The sequence below is a fragment of the Triticum aestivum genome, chromosome 2B, assembly GCF_018294505.1.
Source record: "Triticum aestivum cultivar Chinese Spring chromosome 2B, IWGSC CS RefSeq v2.1, whole genome shotgun sequence".
NCBI lineage: Eukaryota > Viridiplantae > Streptophyta > Magnoliopsida > Poales > Poaceae > Triticum > Triticum aestivum.
The window spans coordinates 278173172-278184801 of NC_057798.1; the positions used below are offsets into that span (position 1 = coordinate 278173172).

Sequence of the window (11630 nt, forward strand, 5' to 3'; positions counted from 1 at the left end):
AGCTCCTCCATTAGTCCATCATTCACCGAGCAGAGCAAAGCAAAGCAAGCGCAACAACTCCTTCTAGAGGTGGACGCGGTCGGCGCCATTCAAATGCCATGCACTGACACGGCACAGATTACCGCCACCTCTTAACTCCCCTCTTTCTCCCTCCACTTCCCAAGCACAGAGGCGCGCGGGAACCCATGCATGCGCCCATGCACATATCCACCGCCGCCGCCCGGATGCATATGTGCGTGTGCGTGCGTGTGTCCAAGGCGGCAGCTGCTCTCCTCACAAGTTGACGCCTAGTGGCAGGCTGGCAGCAAGAAGCGAAGATGACGGGCGCAGGAGTAACGGCGCGGCCCGTGCGACGGTTCTCGGTAATTCCGGCCGCGTGGCTGCTGCTGCTTCTGGTTTCACGCGTGGCGCCGGCGGCGGGTGATGATGGGGACGTGTTGTTGGAGGTGAAGAGCGCGTTCGCGGATGACCCGGAGGGAGTTTTGGAGGGCTGGTCCGGCGATGGCGGCGGCTCGTCGGACTTCTGTTCCTGGGCCGGCGTCACGTGCGACCCGGCGGGGCTCAGGGTGGCCGGCCTCAACCTGTCCGGCGCGGGGTTGGCCGGGCCGGTGCCCGGGGCGCTCGCGCGCCTCGACGCGCTCGAGGTCATCGACCTTTCGTCCAACCGCCTCACGGGCCCCATCCCGGCGGCTATCGGGCGCCTCCAAAGGCTCCAGCTTCTCATGCTCTACTCCAACCAGCTCGCCGGCGGGATCCCGGCGTCGCTGGGCAGACTCGCCGCGCTCCAGGTGCTGCGCCTCGGCGACAACCTCGGCTTGTCGGGGCCGATCCCCAAAGCGCTCGAGGAGCTCCGGAACCTCACCGTCATCGGGCTCGCGTCCTGCAACTTCACCGGAGCGATACCGGGGGGCCTTGGGAGGCTCGCTGCGCTCACGGCCTTGAACCTGCAAGACAACTCCCTGTCCGGGCCGATACCAGCGGACATCGGCGCCATGGCAAGCCTCCAGGCGCTTGCTCTCGCTGGGAATCAACTCACCGGCGACATACCGCCGGAGCTTGGGAAGCTCTCCTATCTCCAGAAGCTCAACCTCGGGAACAATTCATTGGAGGGCGCCATACCGCCGGAGCTCGGAGCTCTGGGCGAGCTCCTGTACCTCAACCTCATGAACAACCGCCTCTCTGGGCGCGTGCCGCGCGCTCTCGCCGCGCTCTCTCGCGTTCACACGATTGACCTGTCCGGTAACATGCTCACTGGCGGGCTCCCCGCCGAGCTCGGCCGGCTGCCGCAGCTCAACTTCCTTGTGCTCGCCGACAACCACCTCAGCGGCCGCCTTCCGGGCAACCTGTGCAGCGGCAGCAATGAAGCAGAGTCATCCACTAGCCTCGAGCACCTCCTGCTCTCCACCAACAACTTCACCGGGGAGATACCGGACGGGCTGTCACGGTGCCGTGCGCTGACGCAGCTCGACCTGGCGAACAACAGCCTCTCTGGCGCCATCCCGCCGGGCCTCGGCGAGCTCGGGAACCTGACGGGTCTGCTGCTCAATAACAACAGCCTCTCTGGCGAGCTGCCGCCGGAGATCTTTAACCTCACTCAGCTCACTAGCCTTGCATTGTACCACAATCAGCTCACTGGCCAGCTGCCGGACGCCATCGGCAATCTCAAGAACCTCCAGGAACTGTACTTGTACGAGAACCAGTTCTCGGGCGAGATACCGGAGACCATCGGGGAGTGCTCGAGCTTGCAGATGATCGACTTCTTTGGGAACCAGTTCAACGGGAGCATACCGGCGTCCATCGGGAATCTGTCCGAGCTGATCTTTCTTCACCTCCGGCAGAACGAGCTGTCGGGTCTGATTCCGCCGGAGCTCGGCGATTGCCATCAGCTCCAGGTTCTTGACTTGGCGGACAATGCTCTATCCGGTGAAATCCCGGCGACGTTTGAGAAGCTCGAATCGCTCCAGCAGTCCATGCTGTACAACAACTCGCTGTCCGGCGCAGTCCCGGATGGCATGTTCGAGTGCCGGAACATCACGAGGGTGAACATCGCGCACAACCGGCTCGGCGGCAGCCTCCTGCCGCTCTGCGGGTCGGCGAACCTGCTATCGTTCGACGCCACCAACAACTCGTTCGAGGGCGGGATCCCGGCGCAGCTCGGGCGGTCCTCGTCGCTCCAGCGCGTTCGCCTCGGGAGCAACGCCCTCTCCGGGCCGATCCCGGCGTCGCTGGGCGGCATCGCCGCGCTGACGCTGCTGGATGTGTCGAACAATGCGCTCACCGGCGTCATCCCGGACGCGCTCTCGCGGTGCACGCAGCTCAGCCACATCGTCCTCAACCACAACCGGCTGTCAGGCCCCGTGCCGGCCTGGCTGGGCACACTGCCGCAGCTGGGCGAGCTGACGCTCTCCGCCAACGAATTCGCCGGCGCATTGCCGGTCCAGCTCACCAAGTGCTCCAAGCTCCTCAAGCTGTCGCTCGACGGCAACCAGATCAATGGAACGGTGCCGCCTGAAATCGGTAGGTTGGCTTCTCTCAACGTGCTGAATCTGGCGCAGAACCGGCTCTCAGGTCCGATACCGGCGACCCTGGCAAGACTGAGCAACCTGTATGAGCTGAATTTGTCGCAGAATCACCTGTCGGGCGCGATTCCACCTGACATCGGCAAGATGCAAGAGTTGCAGAGCTTGCTGGATTTGAGCAGCAACAATCTGGTGGGCATAATCCCTGCGTCAATTGGGTCTCTCTCCAAGCTGGAAGATTTGAACCTCTCTCACAATGCTCTGGTGGGAACAGTGCCGTCGCAGCTCGCCAGGATGAGCAGTTTGGTGGAGCTGGACTTGTCTAGCAATCGGCTGGATGGTAGGCTTGGGGACGAGTTCTCCCGGTGGCCGCAGGACGCCTTCTCCGGCAATGCTGCGCTCTGCGGCAGCCATCTGAGAGGCTGCGGCAGCGGCAGCGGCAGCGGCAGACGTGGCCGGTCTACGATGCACTCCGCGTCGATCGCGCTGGTGTCCGCGGCGGTGATACTGACGATTGTGCTCCTAGTGATCGTGCTTGTGCTGATGGCAGTGCGGCGGCGCGGGCGGCACTCCGGGGAGGTGAACTGCACGGTGTTCTCGTCCACCCAGGGCAACACGAACCGGCAGCTGATTATCAAGGGCTCGGCGCGGCGGGAGTTCCGGTGGGATGCGATCATGGAGGCGACGGCGAACTTGAGCGACCAGTTCGCCGTCGGCTCCGGGGGCTCGGGGACGGTGTACAGGGCAGAGCTGCCCACCGGCGAGACGGTGGCCGTGAAGAGGTTCGTGCACATGGACAGCGACATGCTGCTGCAGGACAAGAGCTTCGCGAGGGAGGTGAAGATCCTGGGCCGGGTCCGGCACCGCCACCTGGTGAAGCTCCTCGGGTTCGTCAGCCAAGGCGACCATGGCGGCAGCATGCTCATCTACGAGTACATGGAGAAGGGCAGCCTGTACGACTGGCTTCACGGCGAGGGCAAGAAGCGGGTGCTGAGCTGGGAGGCGCGGCTCAAGGTGGCGGCGGGCCTGGTGCAGGGCGTGGAGTACCTCCACCACGACTGCGTGCCGCGGGTGGTGCACAGGGACATCAAGTCCAGCAACGTTCTCCTGGACGGCGACATGGAGGCGCACCTCGGCGACTTCGGCCTGGCCAAGGCCATCGCCGAGAACCGCAACGGCGGCAAGGAGTGCAGCGAGTCAGCCTCTCTCTTCGCCGGATCATACGGCTACATGGCACCAGGTAGGAGTAATACATAAATCCTGACACTCAAATAGGTCTGCTGCATGCACATAGGCCCCAGTTATAGTACACCTACGTACGTATATCACTGACCATCTGCCTGCTCTGCATGTCCGTGCAGAATGTGCTTACAGCCTCAAGGCGACGGAGAAGAGCGACGTCTACAGCACGGGCATCGTGCTCATGGAGCTCGTCACCGGGCTCCTGCCCACGGACAAGACCTTCGGCGGCGACGTGGACTTGGTGCGATGGGTGCAGTCCCGGGTTGACGCGCCGTCGCCGGCCAGGGACCAGGTGTTCGACCCTGCGCTCAAGCCGCTGGTGCCGCGCGAGGAGTCGTCCATGGCGGAGGTCCTCGAGGTGGCGCTCCGATGCACCAGGCCTGCGCCAGGGGAGAGGCCGACGGCGCGCCAGATCTCCGATCTGCTGCTCCACGTTACGCTCGACTACTACCGAGCCGGCGAGCAGAAGCGCTAGGAATGCATTCCCTATTTACCAACTGTTTCTTGTTTCAGCTAATTTTGGGTGGCATGAAAAGAGGCAACAAAAGTTGGGGTTTATTAGGAATATGGTCACTGGATCAGGGGAAGAAGAATCCCCTTGAATTGGATTGGGATTGTTTAACTTTCAATTTGACTGGGCTTGGAGACTGTTTGTACAAGCGATGCAAATTTCTTGAGATCCCTGAGGAACATCTGCAGATAAGTTCTGTCAGCGACCCCCACAAGGAAGTCAATCAACAGGGATATGAATCATGTACCATAAGTCAATCATTTGAACTCGAATAACCATGCTGCAGACAAGGTAATCAATCAGATTCAAGTACCATAAAAAGGTCTCCCGTACAAGTACAACCCAAGTACTGTGAAACATCAGTTTATTACACTATCGCAGATGAAATGCGGAGCCAGTTTTTGTGACCAAAGCAAACTGCAAAAAGCCCGGTTGCCGCCAAACAAATTTGAACAGCTAATCGTCGTCTTGGTCTGTAGAAAATTTGAACAAAAGTCTATGAGCACAACAATGTCATATAAGTAGCTTTTGATGTGCATAAAATTCTCAAGTTACATAGCATATGTTAGATTACTTGCGCGCACTATCAACCATGGTACAAACATTTATTCAATATTCAGCATTACAACTGTTGGTACCAAACACATTCAACTGCTCTGGTCATTTCTACAGGAAGAGTTCATACAGTCAGGCAGTTTTAAGAAGAAAACCTAATCTCTTCATACTGATCTTCCAGGCCTCCACTAAAAGTCAGATGTCATGGTTATAACATATAATTTTGTGTTTAATTCCCGCCTTACCAGCACTAGAAGATAAAGAAAGGCAAGAGAGGAGACAAGCAAATGGAGATGCACTACATATATGTCATGTGTACTTCAGTAAAGCTACAACTGGAGATTGGTCATATCACGTGCAGCCATTTCTCTCTCTTTCTCCCTCTTTGCTTTAGCACCAAGTCACTAAACAGTGTATAACTTGATAAAAAGGCAGTCACAAAATCAATCAAGTTTTGATCTGATATGTTCACAGATTTCTGTTTCATTATTTCACCCTAACATTTCCAGCATATTGCCTTGTTTCCGCATAATCTCCATTTCTCGATCCATGATTTTTCCCTCCATATCTGAAATGATAGGAGGGAAACTACCACCTATCTGGTTGTTTTACCTCCAAAAAAGGTAATGGTAATATTGATTCTTGTTACGGTATTCGCTTTGTGGGTACATATGATAGGTATTTCTTATGTGCCGTGAGAGCAACGGCGGCACACGGCATACGGTGATTCATAGTAAATTATGCTCTAAAAAATGAGATGACTATTAGTTCTTTAATTGAACTTTTATAGTAGTCAATAATTTAATAAAGACTGCAAAAGAAAATAGTCCAGTAAGAATTAAAATGCATGCAAGGAGCAGAAATATTAAGCTTGAGAGTAGAAATTAAGGACTATCACAGGTGATGGCAGATATAATCAAGTTTTATGGCTTGATTAAACATAAAAAAGGGGCAGCCCGGTGCATGTAGCTCCCGCTTGCGCAGGGTCGGGGAAGGGTCCGACCACTTTGGGTCTATAGTACGCAGCCTTTCCCTACATTTCTGTAAGAGGCTGTTTCCAGGACTTGAACCCGTGACCTCATGGTCACAAGGCAGCAGCTTTACCACTGCGCCAAGGCCTATAGTTTTTTAATTGAACTTTTCCAAAAACCCTCGCCCTCTGTGGTTCGCAGCTATCTACTAAATTCAGGTGAAAACAGTGTAGCAGGTTGGGTCAAATTGGATTTCGACAGAGGAGGCCTATAGTTTGAGGGAAAGTGATCTGGATGTTCCTCAGAAAGCTAGTTCAACCTACATCCCGGATGTCATATGAAAAAATCCCAGAGTTTTGAAACCCTTTGAATTCATATACCATTCGCAGTTTAAACAAGGGCAAGAGTGAATTTTGCGAATCTACCTCATAAGCTACCAACTTTCATTCGAAAAATCAACACAAAATCAAGAAAAGACCTCCATGTTTAAGTAGTGATATGTGTATGCCACTCAGTCATTCTGCAAATCTAGTACCATTACTGTGAGCAACACTGGTTGAATCAATAGTGCACAGCTTACCAAGCTGATTGGTAAAAAGATCACTAGTTCACCACAATAGATTTCATGAAGGCATATAAAAGCTATTACTGTGATAATGTAACAATTCTTCAAACAGCACTAATCATCCTAAGAGCCCCTTGACCAACAACAATATTACTAGTATAAGGTTTCCGTGACAGAAAAGTGATGCCATGGATCCGTATTGAAGAATGTTTCGTAATGGCATAACTTTTGTGCAGATAAACCAAATATCATTTGCGCAAACATTGGTCAAAGTTTACCATAAAATTGTGTGCGCGCCTCAGGCCTTATAAACAGTTAAACATGGAAGGAGGGAGTAGCATATAATCAGGATTCCAAAATGTTGGGAGGAAATAAGCACAAACCAAAGTAGCGCTGCTCATTGGCGTGTTTCGCACGCTCAAGCATCTTATCAAGGTCCACCTTGACCTTCTCATCAAACTTCACCAGTTGGTTTACAAACACTACACCCAGACCCATTCCCAGCACATGCTCCCAGGGATCTGAAACAAAAAGGGGAAATCACATGAGAAGGAATCAAACCTGCAACTAGAATGTTACAAAGCCAGATAATAAAATCAAGGAAATGAGGGGATCAGAACAAAAGGAACTAATATTTCGACAGTATGTGTTCATAAATCAAGTCAAACAGTAAACACTGTAATACTGCAACCCGAAATTACGGGGACTTTCTACAGAAAATCCTACGATTCGGTCTTGTCAAGGCCAAGGTAGTGACTGAATCCCAATCTAAGAACCCACTAAACATAAATCAAGAACCACATCCTAAATCTACCGCTCTTACGGCCAACAAAGGCGCCCAAACCAACACATACTTGCAGGCATATAAAGGGTTAGAGATCAGACGAAATAAGGAACCGGGAGTGCGGATGGATGGCAGGATGCATCGTGAGGACAGATCAAGAAATCAACAAAGGAAAGGGGAAGGCGGGCAGGGAGGGATGGATGGGAAAGGGGCTATACGGCGCATGTAGGGGAGCTTCCGGAGGGCGTTGGAGTACATCTGGGTGCCCAGCCCCAGCAGGGCACCGATGATGGTCGGCGTCGCCGGCATGTCGCTGTGGCCTGTGGCTGCGCTCTCCTCTCGGGGTGGACCGGACGGTGTGGTTCGGGTTCGGGCGATGCTGGAACAAGAGGAGAATCTTGGTGGCTGGGGCAAAGAAGAGTTGAGCGGAAAGAGAAGCCCATGGGCCGCCCCAATCCAGCAAGTTCGTGCACAAGAGGACACCTCCCTAAAAAAACCCTCTTTTCCTTCTTTTTATCGGTATAAGAGCATCTCTAGCACATCCAGCAACCCGCCATCTCTCAAAAGGCGTTTACGGCATCCCGAAAATGATTTTTGTAGAACACCGGAGACGCATCCAAAACCGATCCTACAACTAATACCACATATTCAAATCTCTAGTTCGTATGGAAACATACATCACCGGAGTTCATCAAACATAGCATAAGGCAATTCATCTACTACATAGCATAGGAGAGTTCAATACAAACCGAAATTAAACATCTACCGAAACTAAACGGAAAGCATACTACATCTACATCCACATTTGGCAAATTCGTCACCCTAAAATCCGTGAACGCATTCAGGCACAACCACGGACAGCGTAAAATACCGCCAGACAGCTACGCTCCTCGTATCTAAACCCTTAAATCCGCACATGTCCATCATATAGCTCAAATTTATCACAATTCAACAATGCAACGAAGCAAACTTAATCACAATTCAACAATCCAGACATGTCATAATGAAATTAAATGTCTGGACCACGGTTGGTCGGCGTGATATATCACTTGTCGGACGCCATCCATGTCTTGTCCGTTGCTTCGATGGTCGCTCTCGTCGTCCCGTACTCATTACGTGGGTTGATCTCCTTCTTCTTCCCCCCAAGCCACTTCTTACCTTCAGCATCCAAGAGACTCCCATCTACCAACATTATTCTCGACTCGTCGATGTCTCGAGCAAGTTGCAACCTCTCCTTCTCAAGCTCTGTTGATCCAAAAATCCGGGCCTTCTCGATCTCCCATTTGACACACGTCTATTTCTTCTCCAACTCTATCTTCTCCCTCTTAATTTGCAACTTGTGGTTCTCCCTCTCTTGGTCCCAATCCATTCTCTCTTTTTCACATTCAACATAACTTTGTACATCTCCTCTTTCTTCTCCTCCCTCGTGAAAAAATGCTTTTCCATGTGGTGCACATTTTTGTTGCCGCGGCATCACGGGTGGCTCTGTCCTTCTCCCACTTGTTTCCCATCACTTGCCAGTTATTCATTGACATGGTAGGTCAACCATTCTCCCCAACAACTTCTTCCTCTTCGTCATCCAATACAATGGATTGGTTTGGAGCTTGAGCCATCAATTTCCTTCATCATCTCGTTGCCAGTTTTGAGATCTTTCACAAGTTGTATCCACTTTAGTTTGCCATTCAATTTCATCCAACGATGGCGAAAACCAAATGGCTTCTTTTTAGTTTGTTGGTACAAAGTGGCCACCACCACCACCTATCAAACAATAAAGTAATCATGAGAATGTAACATTAAAAACTAGGAAAGAAAATTATGGAAAAATGAAGCAATTCAATTTACATGACTTGTGACTACAATCTCACATTGATTCTGCTATAGCACGGAAGCATAGTGGCCAACAAACTTGTTTACGTTGTCTTGGATGGTGCGCCATCTATGTTGGAGAGAGGTCACATTGCGGGGTGGTGTTGATAGGATGCGGCTCCACATATTCCTTGTGTTCATGATAGTGCTTGTCGATATTCTCCCAATACATGTTGCCCTTTTGCTCTATGACACATATAGGGTCCATGCTTGTGGCCAACCAAGATTCAACTAGTAAAACATCCTCAAATGTTGTGAATGTCATACATCTTGCCATGGGTATCTTTGCCTTCTTTTTCTTGGTAGTGCCCGATGTTCCCCCGACATCAAACATAGGACAATTTGGACCCCTAGGTCAAATTCCATAGGGTTCATAAGCTCTTGACCCTCATTGATCATGTCCAACATCATATTGTCATAAATGATCATGATTCCAAATAAACCAATGACATATGCAACTAATTAGTGTAATGACATATGCAACTAATTGATCTAATGACATGTGCAACTAATTGATACAATGACATAGCGAATAATGAATGAAGCGATCCAAAATGTATCAAAAAAGTATCGTGTCCTGCTGCGACATTTTGTGGAACAAGACCTGGACAGAGCGGGTGCCGGTGCTGCCCACTTGTCTACACCCATTGCAGTTGCGATGAGTCACATACCATCTCGGCTACCTCCATTTATGTAAATCTGTCTGGAATCTCCCATCCGAACGCCAGATCATCGTCGATCGTGGGCGGGGCGGGTGGCGGCTTTCCCCATTGGTGGCAGGCCAGACGCGTGCTGGGCAACCGGGCGCAGCAGAGGGGACACATTGTGACGCCCCCTATTCAATCATATACGCAAATGTGTACAATCAAGATCAGGGACTCACAGGAAGATATCACAACACAACTCTAGACACAAATTAAAATCATACAAGCTTTATATTACAAGCCAAGGGCCTTGAGGGCTCGAATACACAAGAGTCAGCAGAAGCAACAATATCTGAGTACAGACATAAGTTAAACAAGTTTGCCTTAAGAAGGCTAGCACAAAAGCAAAGATGATCGAAAAGGCAAGGTTGCCTGCTTGGGAGCCTCCTAACTCCTGGTCGTCGACGGTCTCCATGTAGTAGTAGGCACCCTCGGGGTAGTGGTAGTCGTCGTCGGGATCAGCTGGCTCCTGGGCTCCTTTATCTGATCGCGTCAATTGGGTATAGGGGAAAAAGAGGTAGCAAAGCAGTCGTGAGTACTCATCCAAAGTTCTCACAAGACTTACATCAGAACTATTTCTATGTATGCATTAGTATCAAAGGAATGGGCTGTATCTTTGGACTGAACTACAGAATGCCAGAAGAGAAGGGAAAGCCTAGCCTATCGAAGACTGGCATCTTGAAGCATCTTACAACATTAGAAGAGTGCGGGTTAGCATAATATAAAGTAGCAGTATGTTGTAGTAACCACGCCCAGAGATCCTTCCTCGACTCCCTGCGAGAAAGCAATCCTGGAGCCATCATATCCATTTCATGCCTCAGCATCCAGTTCTAGTTGTATCGATCGGGATACAACTTCGAGCGTTTGTTACCGTGGACATGGATATTCGAATAGATTAAACTTCCCTCCAGGGGTGAACAAACTTACCCAACATGCTCGATCAACTCTGGCTGGACACACCATCAGGTCATGACCGACCTCGGTCGATCAATACACTGCAGTCCTACCTAGGCTCAATAGAGAGGCCAGCACACCGGTCTACATCCTAAGCGCGCAGGGATCTTGGGCCCATTGCCCTTTGCACTCTTACATGTTGCGTACGCGGCCAGTGTCACTCCTGGCTACCTCCTTATACATGGCAGGTGCTTACCCGGGCCAACTGGGCGCGCGCCGCTCAGTCGCCGACGTCCAAAGAGCTTTCAGCTAATACATACGACGCAGAGTGCCCATACTATTCTTGCATGGTGGTTAGTGCGAAAAAGGCCAGATGCCTACTCGGATCACAACTCCGCCTATGTTGTCTCAACATAGTCGGTCCCAAGTCCGGGTAAAGGAGGAGGGTTGTGATAGGTTTGGCGAGCCAATATAAAAACTCAGCCACTCTTATAGAGATGAAACCCAAAATATTTTTTTGTTGAGGCGTAACCCTGTGACGCCTGGATAGTTAAGCTATAGTGAACCTCTGCTAATGATGCCACATCACCATGGTTGCTGTTGTTAACCTCACGTTAGTTCGAAACCGATTCAAGTTCAAATTTGAATTTGAAGTCAAACGTTAAAGTTTTCAAACTTTAAAACTAAAATGTTCCAGAGGTGCCAGATAATGCATAGGTAATTATGATGGAGAAACCAATCTTTGATAAAATGTTTAAAGGCTCTAAGATTATTAAAATAGTAGTTAAAATAATTAAATAAATGTCTATTGAATTTAATAAAATAAGAAACTATATTTATTTTGGGTTGAGAATTAATGTGGCAGTAGTATATTTATAAATACAAATTTAGGTGCTAGAGTTAATTTTTATAAAACTGAAAGAAAAAGTAAAAGAACAAAAAAAGGAAAAAGGTAAACCCCACCCCCCACAGGACCAGGCGACCCAGCTCACAGGCCAGGCCGGCCCACCCCACTCACC

At 50.7% G+C, this 11630-nt stretch overlaps 2 protein-coding genes across 2 annotated transcripts; one reads left to right on the top strand and one right to left on the bottom strand.

Annotated features, from left to right (window-relative positions):
- Positions 1–6: 6 nt before the first annotated feature.
- On the top strand, positions 7–4390 carry LOC123044741 (LRR receptor-like serine/threonine-protein kinase GSO1). Its single transcript, XM_044467583.1, has 2 exons — positions 7–3759; positions 3881–4390. Exons 1-2 carry the CDS (start codon positions 318–320, stop codon positions 4234–4236), a joined length of 3798 nt encoding a protein of 1265 aa, XP_044323518.1. The 5' UTR covers positions 7–317; the 3' UTR covers positions 4237–4390.
- Positions 4391–4507: 117 nt separating this feature from the next.
- LOC123044743 (uncharacterized) lies at positions 4508–7615 on the bottom strand. Its single transcript, XM_044467584.1, has 3 exons — positions 7366–7615; positions 6747–6884; positions 4508–4745 (listed from the first exon to the last, which is right to left on the bottom strand). The coding sequence occupies exons 1-3, from the start codon at positions 7454–7456 to the stop codon at positions 4729–4731; spliced, it is 246 nt and encodes an 81-aa protein (XP_044323519.1). The 5' UTR covers positions 7457–7615; the 3' UTR covers positions 4508–4728.
- Between the last annotated feature and the right edge of the window lie 4015 nt (positions 7616–11630).